Source organism: Amphimedon queenslandica, unplaced genomic scaffold, assembly GCF_000090795.2.
Source record: "Amphimedon queenslandica unplaced genomic scaffold, v1.1 AMPQUscaffold_13012, whole genome shotgun sequence".
NCBI lineage: Eukaryota > Metazoa > Porifera > Demospongiae > Haplosclerida > Niphatidae > Amphimedon > Amphimedon queenslandica.
This window is the reverse complement of record NW_003546752.1, coordinates 12190-27654: the sequence shown is the minus strand read 5'-3', so window position 1 is coordinate 27654 and position 15465 is coordinate 12190. Positions and strand designations below refer to the sequence as shown.

The 15465-nt window shown below is 36.6% G+C and overlaps 4 protein-coding genes and 1 pseudogene across 4 annotated transcripts in view; 1 reads left to right on the top strand and 4 right to left on the bottom strand.

Moving 5' to 3' along the window:
* LOC109585772 (schlafen-like protein 1) overlaps positions 1-319 on the top strand; it is an 11305-nt gene extending 10986 nt beyond the window's left edge. Inside the window, exons 7-8 of the mRNA XM_020001890.1 lie at positions 1-78; positions 131-319. Coding sequence (XP_019857449.1) covers positions 1-78; positions 131-220 — 168 coding nt within the window. The 3' untranslated portion in view covers positions 221-319. The remainder of the gene's footprint in view (positions 79-130) is intronic.
* Positions 320-3413: 3094 nt separating this feature from the next.
* LOC100635707 (60S ribosomal protein L23) lies at positions 3414-5443 on the bottom strand. Its single transcript, XM_003389639.3, has 5 exons — positions 5349-5443; positions 4957-5169; positions 4288-4359; positions 4153-4194; positions 3414-3692 (listed from the first exon to the last, which is right to left on the bottom strand). The coding sequence occupies exons 1-5, from the start codon at positions 5359-5361 to the stop codon at positions 3610-3612; spliced, it is 423 nt and encodes a 140-aa protein (XP_003389687.1). The 5' UTR covers positions 5362-5443; the 3' UTR covers positions 3414-3609.
* An 864-nt stretch (positions 5444-6307) lies between these two features.
* On the bottom strand, positions 6308-8185 carry LOC100636045 (kynurenine 3-monooxygenase pseudogene; annotated as a pseudogene).
* An 876-nt stretch (positions 8186-9061) lies between these two features.
* Positions 9062-13130, bottom strand: LOC109585767 (uncharacterized serine-rich protein C215.13-like). The gene is made up of 7 exons (XM_020001883.1): positions 12720-13130; positions 12395-12566; positions 11624-11668; positions 11207-11542; positions 10974-11079; positions 9879-9912; positions 9062-9811 (listed from the first exon to the last, which is right to left on the bottom strand). The coding sequence occupies exons 1-7, from the start codon at positions 13092-13094 to the stop codon at positions 9146-9148; spliced, it is 1734 nt and encodes a 577-aa protein (XP_019857442.1). The 5' UTR covers positions 13095-13130; the 3' UTR covers positions 9062-9145.
* Positions 13131-13207: 77 nt separating this feature from the next.
* The window catches only part of LOC100635916 (methyltransferase-like protein 14 homolog), a 7042-nt gene continuing 4784 nt past the window's right edge, over positions 13208-15465 (bottom strand). The window contains exons 10-12 of the mRNA XM_003389640.3: positions 14950-15048; positions 13787-13898; positions 13208-13503 (exon numbers count right to left, since the gene is read on the bottom strand). Coding sequence (XP_003389688.1) covers positions 13277-13503; positions 13787-13898; positions 14950-15048 — 438 coding nt within the window. The 3' untranslated portion in view covers positions 13208-13276. The remainder of the gene's footprint in view (positions 13504-13786; positions 13899-14949; positions 15049-15465) is intronic.

Genomic DNA, 15465 nt, shown 5'->3' with positions numbered 1-15465 from the left:
ATTAGGAGAGATGGCTCAGTACAGGGTCCATTGTGGCCAAGAAATATCAAAGAGATAGTCCTTGAGAAGTTTACTAAAGCAAGTCACTTCTCACACTTTTAAAATTATTTATCATTATCATTATCATTAGGTCCTGAACAGTAGTACCCCCAGTGCTAGTAATAAGCAGTCATTAGTTGAGCTGTCAGCAGCAACACCAGTTTTAGAGCATAAGGAATGATCTATTAGAAATAACTGACCTCAGTCACTTAAGAGATTCATTTCAATCAGTTATCATTAATTTTGATCAAAGATGTCAGTTGACACATTTATAACTCTCGCGTATCATAATAATTGTTGCTATTATGACAAAAGAATTAATAATCTAATAAGTAATAATAATTAATAATCCGTACCCTATTCGCATTCTTTAATGAAAATTTTTCGAAATTCTCCTGCTGGATGGCAAAACCAATGGATAGGAGGCCAAAGCAGCCTTTGTGGACAAGTCACTTCAAGTGCAATGAAGCTTTTTTTCCTGGAGACATTCTGGGCTTTATTTTTCACTGTTACTGGCATGTATTGCCACTCATGCAAGCTCTGCCTCTTGTTCCTTGTTTCCTCATGTAGCTACACTGTATATTGCCGTCCAAATTATGAGTGTGGGTGGATACCGCAATGCAATAATTACTTGCAGAAATTAGCTCCCCTATAGGGTCTATATAATCTATTGTCTCGCTCTATAGATCCGGCGACCTCGCTTTACCACAGCAGTATCAAATCTAGCAAGTAGATCTAGATCAGAGAGATCTCAATGGATGATATCAAAGATATTCCTAGAGATGACATCCTAGATTTTTCCTACTTACCAAAAGAACACCATTTTGTCGACAAGGTGACTTGCTACAGGATATGGGATTATATTGCGAAAAGAATGCAGGCAAGGAAAAATTTTGCAAAGATCGTGTCATGCTATAGATTTAAAAATCAACCTGGCACCTTTTTTTCTTATGAGACATTTTCGCTTGTTTCATTTGACGTGCATGAGATCTGTAACATAGTGTTCCCTCTCTGGATACTGGCAGTATTAAACGGCCCTAATGTGGATGAGATGTTGAACATAGTGGAAGTCACTGTTGCTCATTTTGATGGCACGAGCAGAGTCAGCATACCTGCAGAAATTGTATCTTTGAAATCGTCCTTGAGCATAAACACACTAAATGTTGCCTGTGAGAACAATGGTGGTGGGGATGCAATGACGAAGTCAAACGTGAATTTGTCAAAAAGTTCCTTCAGGATTATCGCATAGAATTTCAAAACATTAACTTGGTGCGATTAAATTTTAATGATTGTAATATACTTAATCGGTTGAATTGCATAGAGACAACCTCACACAAGAGCCCACACATTATGTTTGGAAGTTGCTGTGGCATCTCAAATGTCTATCAGCCTCTACCAGTATATGGTGATCATTTTAAAGGTGACCGTATCTTAATTGCTACTTTAGGGTATAGCGGCCTTAACAAATGCCCTTTTCTTAACTCAGATCATGGAAGATATAGGCCTATCAAAGTTATTGAGCAACATCTAGCAGCTCTAAGTCCTGAAGATAAGAGTCAGAAGTCTGAGAAAACCTACGATCATTGGATCACTTCTCCTTGGATTATACACGACTACACAAAAACATCTGAGTTTATTGTATGCCAAACGACAGACCCTGATGGATTCATTGTTAATGGTGCTACTGCAAAAGCTCTTAAGCAGCTGAAGTTAATCTGGAATGAAGGGAAAGGAAATTATGACAACCTTGTGGTCCTAATACCATATGGTGGTCAATACATGGAGGATGAAATGAAGGAGATATATGAAGCCACAAATGATGGTATAATCATTGTTTGTGCTGCTGGAAGAGAAGGAAGCGATGTAGTTTTTCCTGCTGCTTTGGGTACAGTTATCTCTGTGGGGGTGGCTGGGACTGGACCAAAAGGCAGAGAAATTGATGTGTCCATAGACTTCAAAACTCGACCAGCAAGACTAATCAAATATAATGGGAAAGAAGTAGAATTACCAAGGGACTGTGGTATTGCAGCTGCTAGAGTTGTAGGTCTTATCTCTTTACTAGTCTCTCGTATTAATTCTATCATGAAGGAAAGAAATGAAGAAGAAGATTCGATTTCGATCATTCAAAAAATGATCAATTACATAGTTAAAAATTCTAAACTCGATCAAAAAAGCGCTCATTTACACACTTATGTGATCTGTGAGCTCATAGTTAATGAAGGTAATGGATCACATGATCCACAGCTTGGATATGGAGATGGTGAGCAAATTATATTATCACTTTTAGAGATGAAGCCAAGCTTTTTAATCCAGAAGTTGGCCAATATAGTTTGTGGTCATAGCATTACTGGAAAAGGTAATGTTGAAGACGACATAATTAGTGCCGAGGAAAGAAGTGGGAAGTTTCATGATCTTAAGGGGAAAAATATTTGTGTTGGAATAATCGATCGATTTAATAAAGTTGCGCAAAGTTCAGGGTCAATTGAAATGTTTGATTGGCAGCCTCTTCCTAAAGATTTACATGGCAACAAATGTGCTATGGTGTTACGAAAAATATCTTCAGAATGTCAAATATTGTGTCTCAACCTCAGTCACAACACTCAAAATTCTAGTGTAAATTCAGTGACTGATATTTTCAATGACTGCAAATCTGAGGATACAATTGATGTCATTTCATGCTCTGTTTCATTCCCTATTTTCTATCTTGGTCTATGTACAGCATTTGATAAAGCAGTCAAAGCTGGTAAGATAATTGTTTTTGCTGCTGGTAATTGTGGTTTCAGCCAGCAAAATTCAATTTACTATCCTGGTCGAAATGGCAATATCATTGTTGTTGGGAGAGGAGATGGATTTTATAATCGTGCTAGATATAACTCTGCTGGAAGGGAATTGGATTTTCTTGCTCAAGTCCAATGTGTTAAAACCAGCCATGCCTCTTCAGGTACATCATTTGCAGCTCCAGTCGTAGCTGGATACATTGCATTATTGCTTGAGTTTATAAAGAAGGAGATGGAACATGATAAGATAGAAGTTTGGTCTGGCAACAAATGGAAGAAGGTACCAATATCTAAAGCAGCTCGAAATGTATATGCAATGCGTGCCCTTTTGAAGTTACTCGTAGTAAAACCACAAGTTCATTCAGAAACTGAAGGATTCGGTTGTCTCAATTTCTCTGTGCTCTTTCCTGATTACATTGTTGATGATTCTAGTTTCACACAAAGTGATGCAAAAGCATTTAGCACAGAACTGGCGAAAGAAAGAATACACGAAACACTGAAAAAATTGTACAAAAGGGAGGCTGAAATCTAATTTTATAATTTGGTTGATGCTATTTAGACTTTTTGTTATTTTTAGATATGCTTAACATGATTGAATTCCTTTTTGAAATTTCAGCAAAAATTTAAATCAAAAACCAAAATTATGCAGATTATAGCAACTTAGAGCTCAACATAAACTTCCTCACTACTCTACAAAAGCTCTTGTGAAATATCTCCAACATTAATATCATAATAATTATTGCTATTATGACAAAAGAATTAATAATAATAATAATATTAAAGTTAAGTTCTCTTATGCAATACTGCTGGCATTAGAAGCAATCCTCGGCCAAATATCAGCACATTCCTTAGCCACTGGACCAGCTACTGTTGAACCTAATCAATAATAATGAAATAATAATAATAATAATGACTGAATGCGAGTATCAGATATTGTAATAAAAATGAGAGATGATTTTGGAGCCATTTTTCTGAGAAAAACCATGGACTATAGCATTGGATATTTTCCAAAAATTGGCCTATTGAAAAAATGTGAACTCAGAATCAGCTCAAACTTTCTACACAGCATAAGGACATCAATATGTATAAAAAAATGTAATAAAAATTTGGCATGACTTCGGAGCCATTAAAAAACAATGGGCCAGAATTTTGGCATTTTCTTAAAATGGCTGTAACTTGAAAAATTGAATTCGGAATCAGCTCAAACTTTCTACACAGTATTTTTTCAGAAATTGGCTTGTTTTTTAATGCTCATGACCTGAAAAGTTGAAGTCGGGATCAACTAAAACTTTCTGCATAGCATGTACATCAAATCTTAAAATGTGATGAGTCATACCTTTCATTTCTCCTTTGACATTCACAATAACACCAGCATTATCTGATAGAGAAAAGAACAAAAAACAAACGATAACAAATTAGCATGTTTAAAATGTACATAGTTAAACAGTGGAACTGTGTAGGACAAAATTACCTTCAAAATAAAGGAATACTCCGTCTTTTCTACGATAAGGTTTCCTCTGCCTGATAACAACAGCTGGCATTACTATAAGGAAAGAAAATAACAATTGAACACAAACTAAAAATTTGGAATAATAAAGTTACTAGTACAACCACTAGGTAAAGGACACTTTGTATGTTATATATTATATAGAGGTCTCCTTTATCTGGAGGTCATTGTCTGTTAAATGGAGGAGATAAAATATCTCTTCTGACATTTTGATGTACATAAAGCAATTTCACACGCCTTAAGCCGTTAACAAAAACTTTATATTAAAAATTCATCACACACCCACTAATTGTAACTAATAACTAGAGGTGGGCGATACCAGAAATTTTGAATCGATACCGATACCAAGTAGCCTGAGTATCAGTATCGATGGTATTGAGTAGTGAATGAGTAGTCAGCTATTGCGCAAGCACAAATAAGTTATAATTAGTTATTAATAAAACTGAGTGAAGTAAGCCACCATTTTGTAATTATTGAACGGTGTGGCTATAATTATGACGTCAAAAATAGGTGTGGTGGGGCGTGGTTACTCACTACTCAATACCAGGATTTGGTATCGAGTACTTGGTATCGGATATATGAGTACTTTGGTATCGTATCGCCCACCTCTACTAATAACACACACTCTGTTACCTTTCTTTCTTAATTCAGGTTTTCCTTTCTTAACAGTAGCCAGTACCAGATCACCAGCCCCAGCTGCTGGCAGACGGTTCAGACGACCCTTGATACCTTTCACTGCTATAATGTAGAGGTTCTTAGCCCCGGTGTTATCAGCACAGTTTATAACAGCACCCACTGGAAGACCAAGGGCCATACGGAACTTGGAACCAGCAGATCCCTTAGCAGCTAAAAAATTAATAATAAAAATAAAATGAAACTAGAAACAATAATTGTTATACCATAATAAAAATGTCTTTTATTGTACTTTTAAATGCTAGTACAATTAAAATACAGTGTTAAAGGCCTAAAGTCCTCCCTCTCTACGTATCCTTAACAATGGATTACAATGGATTCAGTTTCCTTACCTCTTTTCGACATCTTGTTTCTTCAAAAGTACCACCCCGCGTGCTCACAATACCGAGCATGCGTACTTACCTACCCACGTGTTTCCACATGGGACGCTGCATCAGCTAATATTTATGTTCTTGTGTATAATAATTATCTGAAAGTTGTCCCTTCAAAAACCAGGAGAAGCATACTTTATAGCTGACACAATACACTATATATTTGTATATTATTGTGGCAGCTAGCAAGCCTTAAGGTCTCACACAGTAGTAATGTCATTCAAGCATTAGGTATCAATGTATCATCATGTTCACAGTCTGAGCTATTATACCCTTCACTTATTATTGAATGCAACTGTACATAGTGCAATTACAATGATTAAATTGGTTCTGGGTAATACAAGTATTGGTACCAGCTGGAAAAATACACAATCAGGGCCAACTCAGCAGAAAAAGCCGAGCACAACAGGGCCAGATCAGCAGATAAAGGAACAACATCTGCAGGGCCAGCAACTCAGCAGATATGATGTGATATCTGCAGAGTTGGCTCTATAAAGCTGACAAATGCCCTGTCACTATCAGCCACAGCCAATCATAGAACATCAGTGGAGAGAGTGGCTTGGTTGATATCCGGTGAGAAATGAATGAATCAACAGAAATGCATTGTATGCCGTGTAGTGCTATACCGCTATACATGAAGCAGAAGCATTATTAGTCTATATGTTACGATTCCAAGAAAGTTATACCTCTAGCTAAGTGCTATTCCAAGAATCATTGAACTGCATAGACAACATTATGTCAACTTGAGATTTATTAAATAAACTGTTTAGAGGACATTAAGCTAAGCTAGCATGTAGATATCATTATGCCTGATAATAGCAAAATTAAAGCCTAATCTGCCACCTAAAGTTATACTTTTACAAGATGATACTTAGTTGGAAAAATAGCTGGCGGCAAAACACTAAATCTTAATTGCATAATTTAAAATTTGCATTATTTGATAGTAAATTTTTAAAAACAAAGATAAAAACAACAACATTTAAAGACAATAATAAGTAGCAGCAAAATAGTAAGCATTAAAATCAATAACAGTTAGAAATACTATCAATAAAATAAAAAGGCAAAATACCGTCATAATCAATACTTGGTATTATACGAAACAAAATCAACAAAATCATTCTGTCTTATTCCTTTTCTTCTTCAAAGCCTCACGATATGGCTTCCTGGTGAACGCAACCATATTATATAGAGACTCATCAAATGGGTGCTTTTGGGGAGATTTCAATTCTTCATAATTAATCATTGAAAGATCTGCTATTGCTTGGCCATCCTCCCACCTGTCATCAGAATAAGCTTTAGCTGCAGCTTTAAGATCATCTAGTCCAATTCTTCCTCCTTTTCCCCCTACTTTCTTGAGTTCCTTCAGACGTTCATCAAAAATGAGGCAGTCCTCCATGCCAGCGTTTGTTCCCTGCCCAAAAAATGGGACGACTGCATGGGCAGCATCTCCTAACAAAACGGCGGAGCAATGATAGTATGAATTGCACTTGATGGAGTACAGGGACCCAGTGGGATTCCTTTTAAAATCATTCACTAGCTCTTCTTTCCCTATCTTGTCAATAGAGTCAGGAAAGTGTTCTTCAAAGAAAGGCAGTAGCTTTTCCTCAGATGCTATGGTTTCAAACTTATCAAAAGGCATAAAAAGAGCAAGGGTGAAGCTCTTATCAGGATTAGGTAGAGCTACCATTGTGAATTCCTGACGTGGCCAAAGATGGAGGCGATCAGGAGTCATTGCAAATTCTTCTTGGTGGGCATCATTAGTGTGAGGTTTCATACGAAGCTCTTTATAACCATGCTCGATGCACTCTTGACTGAAGGAGTAATTGAATCCTCCTGATTTCAGCATTTGATCTCTGACTGTTGAGAAAGTGCCATCACACCCAAACGTGAAACCAACTGTCACTTCTTTCTCACCCTCGGGGGTTTTAAAAGTAAGCAACTGCTTCTTGAGATCGGCATGATGGAGTTTGTGTTCAAAGTGAAGTGTGATGTTAGAGTCACGTTCAGCAGCTTCAAGCAGAGCTTGATTTAACTTCAGCCTGTTAATGGAGTGAATGGCCTCTCCTTTTGAACTGTAATTCATTGTGGATGTTGTCCCGTCCAATGAGTGCTTCATTCTACCATATACTGGAACAGCCTCGGAAAGAACATGTCTTAATCCAATAGCTTCAAGTGCTTCAATTCCCCTGGTACTAATAGTCAAGTTAATGCTCCTACCAGCCCCCGAGTCTGATTTCCTTATGTCTTTTTTCGATTCAAAAAGGTAAACTTTTAATCCATTCCGAGCTAGATACAATGCCTGCAAGGGACCAACTAATCCACCACCAATAACAGCAACAAGTTGGACTCCTTCTCCATTATTTGTGTCTTTCTCAGCACAATGAGCCATTGCACTATTGATTTTTGAGTGATAGTTGCGGCAGTAGAAGCAATTATATAGGAGTTTAGCTATGACATCATAGTGCACCGTAATGCCGCTAATAATAGCAACATTACGTACACCTCAATCATTAATCATATGATTAAAAAGGTAATGTGGGACTTTATCTTATGACATAATTCACATGATGTACTATTAATAGCAACATATTATGTATGCATTACGTGGACATTAATCAGCATTAATCATACGGTGCAAAATGCGAATAGTCTAAATTCCTTTATCAATCAGTGTTATTCTAGTAAAACTTTATGTACTAAAATTCCCTGGAAATTTAGTTCCAATTAAAGCTAAGTGAATGCAGCAAACTAATTAATCCAAGGGGTAACCTTCAGTTGAAAAAGAATTATATACAACCCAGAGGCGTATTTAGGGGGGGGGCCGAGGGGGCTTGAGCACCCCCCTCATGGCTGAGCTCAGAAAAAATTACTCAAATCCTGGACTCTTGCATCACTACCAAGCCTCCTAACAAAGTTATCTAGCCCCCTGATCATAGTTTCAGCAGTTTCCAGTGCTTTAAGGAGCAATCAGAATTCAGAGTACCAGTAACATGGCAGCTCGCATGGCAGTATGCTTGAAATGATCTTGGCCCCACCCGCAATTGACAAAAATGCAGGAAAAGGCCGTTTTACTGCCGTAAAAGTGGGTGTGGCCAAAATCGCGGCGCGCTTCGCGCGCCCTCAGCACCCCTCCTCTCATATTTCTAGATACGCCCCAGCAACCATGTTGCTCATTTCTGGTCATTAAATTTATTGTTCAATCAAACATCATGCTAATAATACTCTGATACTATGATGCATACTACAGAAGATCTAAATGCTTACACTTCAGTGTTTGCCGTGCTCCGACTTGCAGCCAACATTTCCGCAACAGTGATGATGAAGGGTCAAATTCAATGAAAAATGTACAAAATGAATTTGTACAATACATTTTTTTAACAGGTTAATAGTTGCCTATAAAAGAAAGGGATTAAGTGGTTCTTGGAATTCTTGTGATAGCTTTCTTCTCTCTCCTGTCTCTCTCACCATCCCTTTAAATGAAGGGCTCACTGTATGATGATTTTCATTTGAAATGTCAATATCAAATGCCATCCAGGGATAAAATAGCTGAAAAACTTCCTGATTATTATTCACTTTTTGCTGATTGAGCTGCTATTAATCTAACTCCACCTCGCCTAGACCCTGTCACGTGTTAACACGTGGGTAGTTAACTAAGCTCAATAAAATTATATAACTTTGAATAATAATAATTGATTTGAAATGAATAAATGATATGAATTGTCAATGATTATTATAATAACAAGATCTCCCAGTTAATTTCAACTACAGGAGCTGTTAAAACTGTTGCAGTCCTGAATGTAAGTGTGTCCAGTAGTTTGAGATGAAGAAAAATGATCTAGCAAACTATAACGATGATGATGATGATGATGATGATCGTCGCGATCAGAGTAAGTACTACAAGTCTTATCTCCACTGATATCAACCTCTCCTTCCACTCTATCCCTCCTTCTTTCAAAAACTTTATAATAAGTAATGCAGCTACCTGAAGATGACCAGTCTGAACTTGATGAAGTGTGGCCAGGCTCCAGCTCCAACTGAAGCAACTCTACAGGAGGCAAGGCTGTAGGCTGGGGTGTACTTGCTGGTAAATGTCTTTTTAAAGCTGCAGTCTCTGTGACTTCTATAGAGCAGCTATCATATGAGGAGAGAGTGTCAGTAGACATTGAAGTATTAACTGGTTTTGTTGATATTCTGTGTGAGATAAATGAGTCTGTTTTACTGGTGAAAAGGTTGTCTGATGATGTGGGGGAAACTGGAGGTGATGGTATTGCTGATGATGATGGTGATGATGATGTGGTGGTGTCTTTAATGTCGGATTTGGAGTCATTGCTGGTGTCATTATATGAGGCAGTGAATGTCTGGAGAGGTGAGATGATAGTGTAGAGTGATGGAGAGGGGGTGACATGGACAAGAAGAAGCTCAGTCTATATAGGAAAAAATAAATTATAATTATAATATTTAAAAATAATTAAGTTGCCTCTCTCTACTTACTTTTCCCAAATTTTCTTGGATCTCTTTAGCAATCCTAAAAAAGAGAAAGAGGTAATTAAAAATCAGTACAACTGAAATCAGGCAGACTGCACAGTGATATATATATATAGAGAGAGCATGGCTCAACTCATGAATTATTCATGAGTTTCTTAATAAACATTAGCAGGGAATCATTACGATGCTCCCAAGGGACCACAAATGAGAAGGAAATGGCCTAACAGCTATGCCTCCTAACAAACCACCTCTCCATGCTTTTATGATTTCTCTTCATTAAATACAAGAAACATTATTCATTACTATATGGTACAATGGTAGTCAGTACATCAGAGCTATATAGTACAAGTTTTATTATTATTAGCAAAAACTGCATTGGCTGCAAATTGAACTGCAAAACTGCATTAATGCACATTCAGTGAAATGCCATTGAAGTCCTGTACAGATCAATCTCTTTTTGAATGTCACTTCTATAATGAATGAACGGAGGATGATGATCAGTAATGGAACAAACACACAGACTGTACAGTGAGTGTCATTATCAGTATTATTTATTATTATAATTGATACTGTAATGAAGGAAAGATTTATAAAACAATTAAATAGTTCAGATAATATGCAACTATCATAACAAACAGTGCACTCCTTTCTCATAGCCTGCATAACAGCTAACAAAAACAAGATGCATATACATACAAAGTACATGTACATACGTCTTACATTCATACGGAGCAGCTTATAAGCAAGGTTTGATAATAAAAGCTTAATTGATAATAAACAAAAATAGGGTATTTACTATAATATAACATGAAATCACTTCCTATGTATAACCGCTTGTATAAATTTTAAGGATGACTGGGTATAAAATTTTAAGCTATAAGCTCATGACTTCATTTCTACAGAAAATGGTAAGCATAACATAGTAGTAACATGTCTTATAGGAGTGGCTTGGTTAAGTCAACTCCACTATTACTATAATCTAAAATCTTTGATGTTCATGTATAGGTAATGTCCCATAGTGGTAGGTTATCATGTGCCTTAGCTATTTATGATTCCAAGTGTGAAATTATTATGTGTGTGTGTGTGTGTGTGTGTGCTTACTTCTTTCTTGAAAGGCATTTTCTGGCAGTTGTCCATGCAACCATTCCACACACAATTAGTGTTGTAGTTAAAATTATTGATGAAACTACTGCAAAAATAACTTGATCTGTACACAGTGTGAATGTATATGAGGGAATATGCATGGAGAGAGAGGGAGAGAGGGTAAAAAAGTTAGAGGGAGAGAGAAAAGGAAAAAAAGAGGTCACTATGCAATAAGTAAATGATAGTCTCACTTGTATAATCTTGTGTCTGATTTCCTGATCCTTGAACTGATCCACTCTCAATTGGTGTCAGTATAGAAACAGATGATGTCAACCTTGAACTCATCGTGGATTGAACAGCATCGGAAGAGACAGAAGAATAACTACCACTAGTAAAAGTCCCTTCAATGACTCTATCAATACTAGTAGTAGCACTAGGAGGATTATGCAGTGGTGTCTTTGTATTAGTGTATGGCATGGAAGTAGAAGGTGATGATATTGTGAATTTTGTAGCATAGAAGTCATCATCAAATTCATCATCTTCAAGGAATGTGGAGTAGGAGACAGAGGAATACACAGAGGAGGTGCCTAGGAAGGATTATAATAACAGATTAAACCAGAAACCATTTATATCAATAACAGACTGAAGTGTAGAGTAGAACTACTTACCATCAGTAGGGATTGTAGTGGAGGAGGGACCGGGACTACTAGATACTGGAGGAAGAAAGAAAGAGAGAGAGAGAGAAAGAGAGGGAGAAAGAGGGAGAGAGAGAGGGGGGGATGGGGTGAGAGAGAATCAAAGGAGAAATTGAAAATAGTTACATATAGTCATAAAGGAAGATAGTGGGAAACTGCTGCAGTGTATATTATCATTAATGGATTGAGAGGGACATCAAAGAGGTCAATAGGAATGTACACCAATGAATGGAATGAGATGGTAGCATGTCATTATAATAATTAGTACAATAATTGGAACTAGACAGTGTACTATACTGATACACTCAACCAGCGATGAACTTTTAGTTCAAAATGACACACACACACACACACATTAGTACTAAAGTGAAAATTTTGCTAAGAATTGGATGCAATTAGAATTAGCGCCAGTGACTATACTGAGGCAAAAATAAAGAAATATAATCATAAAAATATTGATAAATTTTTGGTCACAAGTCGTTGAACAAAAGTGACTAAAAATATGATGATTAAGTTTATTTTGGAAATTGGGTACATGATATTAGGCAATTTCTTAGCTATACAAAAATCATATTGGTTCTACATAATAAGGAGGCCTCTATAATGAGGAGGGGTAGTATCAGTCCCAATACAATAGTAATGTGTATTAATGAACCTCTGAAATAAGAACGGGTTCATATGATCAGGAGCTAGGGTATTATTGGGCCCCAAGGTGTCTGGAATAGACAGGACTAACTGTATTACCTTCTATAATGTTGCTTTTTTGGTGACTTTGATAAGGTCCAAACATCCGGTAGTATGCCTCATTTCCAAAAAAGGGAATTCGAAAACATGTCAGAACCGAACAATTATAATCTAGCGGTGATGTCAGATTGACTCTACCAAATGAGGACCCTCCAAATCGAACCAATGAATCCTATGAAAGATTTAAAATTGCTAATATATAGTGTATAGCTGGTAATTTTGGAGGGGTATGTAGCATTAACTTTGTGCTTTGCTTGCTGAAAATCATTTATTTTCATAAATAAAGCAGCAAAAGTGTGCAAAAAGTGTTCAATAAGAAGCTAACCTCAAAATGGAAGCAATCAAATTTTAATAAGATTTCAAAAGACTCCGAGCGAGGGACAGTATCCATACTCCATACAAAGACGAGCTCAGTTCCGTTTAAAACTTTCCGAGTGGAGTTGAGCTGCAATTCAATGACTCCTGCCTCAACTGGCTCTACATCTTCAATATCTTCGCTAAGAACTTTACGGAACAATCCCTGACAAACTTCAGTGTATGGAATAGCAATGGAAGAAGGTATTAAGAAGAGAAGGAGCAGCAAGTGTAGAGCCTGTATCGGAGGATAAGACATGGTTTGCGGTAGGACTTCACTTCTCCTAGGCTCCACATCACCCACTATATATAGCACCACCAATAATAAAGAGACACACCTCTGCATATTAACTTCTACAACGTATGGCACATGAAAAATGCTAATCATTGAGCAGCTAACTGCAGCTTATGCTTTACAAATGCAGCAAAGTCTTATAAGATGCTCCATTTTTGAACAAATTTTTTGGGGTATAATTTTTCCGATTCAATATTGTTTTTAAAAATTAAAAAAGAATAATTATTAATATGTCATGTGTAGCTGCCACGTCCTCGACCGACTCCGCCCATCCCAGGGTTCACATTGAGGCCCCCTCGGCCGATGCCACGCCCTTTAGGGGGCGGGGTCTTTGGACGAAGTGTTTCTATGGTCTCGTCAAATTTGAGTAGTGGGCCACCACTCTCGTCAGTGAAGTTAGCAAGATATGATTCTTTGTGATAATTGGAACTGGAGAGGTTTGGGCCCAGTGTTAGCCAACCTATGAGTAAGATAAATAAATAAATAAATAAATAAATAAATAAGTAAATGAATAAATAGATAAATGAATGCAAACATAAATAAATGAATGAATAAATAAATAAACAAATAAATAAAAAATAAATAAATAAATAAGATAATTAAAAAACAATAACTACATGTACATGTACACGTATCTTATATATGAAAATAGCATGAATTAATGGACATGTAATACTACAAATTTCATCTAATTATTGGTTAATGTAATTAATTAAATTAATTGATTAATTGGTTTTAATTACCTGGTCTAACAGTGGCATCATTGCCGAATAAATGGAGTCTCTTTCTACCCAAACAAAAGTGTTCAATGATATGGAATATCTCCTCTGGCTTATCATTATTACCCATCTCTGGCTGTAGGGGGAGAGAGAGAGGGAGAGAGAGAGGGAGAGAGGGAGGGAGACAGAGACAGAGAAACAGGGAGAGAGAGAAGAAGCGAGAGAGAGAAAGACAGAGAAAGAGAGAGAGAGAGAGAGATGACATAACTAAAAGAATGTCAGGAACTCCACCAAAGCACATAACTACCTACCAACAATAGTAACAAGTTGAATAACTACCTCGCACTACAAACAGGAGACAAGACAGCTACTTATTAACAAGAATCAAACACACCATCTACTACAAAAACATGCATACCCCATTAATAATCATAAGCAAATCTGTTTATGATGTACATGCATGTATGTACATGTACATATCACACTTATATTTCTTGTTGCAGAGCAGAATTAAGAAGCAACTAGCTTATACAGTATAGCCTGCTATTGTGGACACTCTAAAATAAGGACACCTCTATAATAAGGACAGTTTTGTTTGGTCCCAAGGTGTCCGGAATAGACAGGTTTGACTGTACTACTGTCCATACGGGTTTAGAACTGTCTATGGAAGAGTAAGATGGCACAAAAACATTATAAGTCTTAATATGTATTATACAAGTCTTCATAGTAACCGACTATACAATATATGTGGACGTGATTATTTATATGAAATCTACGTGAATCTTATACATATACATGTACATGTACATACATGTATGTGATTAAAGTACACTCTCACATCACCACAAGTGTACATGTACCTGTACCACAAAGACACAACAGTTTTAATAAAACCACTTTCAATTATTAATTATCTGTCAAGCAATACACCATAAAACAATATATAAAAGAATAATAATAATAATAATATACTGATGATGATAATAATAATAATAACATCAGATCCGCATGAGATGACAAAACATGTTGTCAAAATACATGTAATTATAAAATAATTAATTTTAATTATATACTCATAATTAATGGTAGCTTATTAATATACAAAATACATGGAATCATGTTACTAAATATAGCACAGCTTGATGATTATAGTATTAATACTGTTACTAAATATAGCACACTAGTACCTCTTCAGATATGATAATGTCCAGGTCAATGTTGGCATGTATGAAGTGTCCATCTTGATTCCTCCTCACTGTACCTTTAATACCCATCAGGCAGTGCTCCTGGAGAGAGAGAGAGAGAGGGAGAGGGAGAAAGAGAGAGAGAGAGAGAGAGAGAGAGAGAGAGAGAGAGAGAGAGAGAGAGAGGAGGGGGAGAGAGAGAGAGCAGACAGACAGTAGAGGGAGTGAATTGGAAGGAATGCAAAGAAATAGTAAAGTCTACATTAATAATAATTATCACAGTCACGCTTGCTTTTACGAGTAAACACATTCAAACTATGTTTAAAATTGCTATTGGTATAAAGTTAAACAAACATCCTTGTTTGAATTATTAGTAAGAGCTACGTTACTTTAGCTAACCCTCTGTATTGCTAAAATGCTAATAATAAGGCCAGTATGGATGTACTGACCATATATAGGACCAACAGACCAACAGAGACAAACGGAGCATTAATTATAGTAAGTAGTAGCTTCATATTT

What these genes read in the sequence shown, in the direction of transcription:
- LOC100635707 (XM_003389639.3), bottom strand. An exon ending in ACCTGAATTAAGAAAGAAAG is followed by an intron (nt 4,360 to 4,956) that starts GTAACAGAGTGT and finishes CTTTCCTTATAG; the next exon opens with TAATGCCAGCTGTTGTTATC. An exon ending in AGTATTCCTTTATTTTGAAG is followed by an intron (nt 4,195 to 4,287) that starts GTAATTTTGTCC and finishes TTTCTCTATCAG; the next exon opens with ATAATGCTGGTGTTATTGTG.
- LOC109585767 (XM_020001883.1), bottom strand. Translation starts at nt 13,094, where the DNA reads ATGCAGAGGTGTGTCTCTTTATTATTGGTGGTGCTATATATAGTGGGT. An exon ending in AAAAAGCAACATTATAGAAG is followed by an intron (nt 11,669 to 12,394) that starts GTAATACAGTTA and finishes TTCTTCCTCCAG; the next exon opens with TATCTAGTAGTCCCGGTCCC. An exon ending in TCAGACACAAGATTATACAA is followed by an intron (nt 11,080 to 11,206) that starts GTGAGACTATCA and finishes CACTGTGTACAG; the next exon opens with ATCAAGTTATTTTTGCAGTA.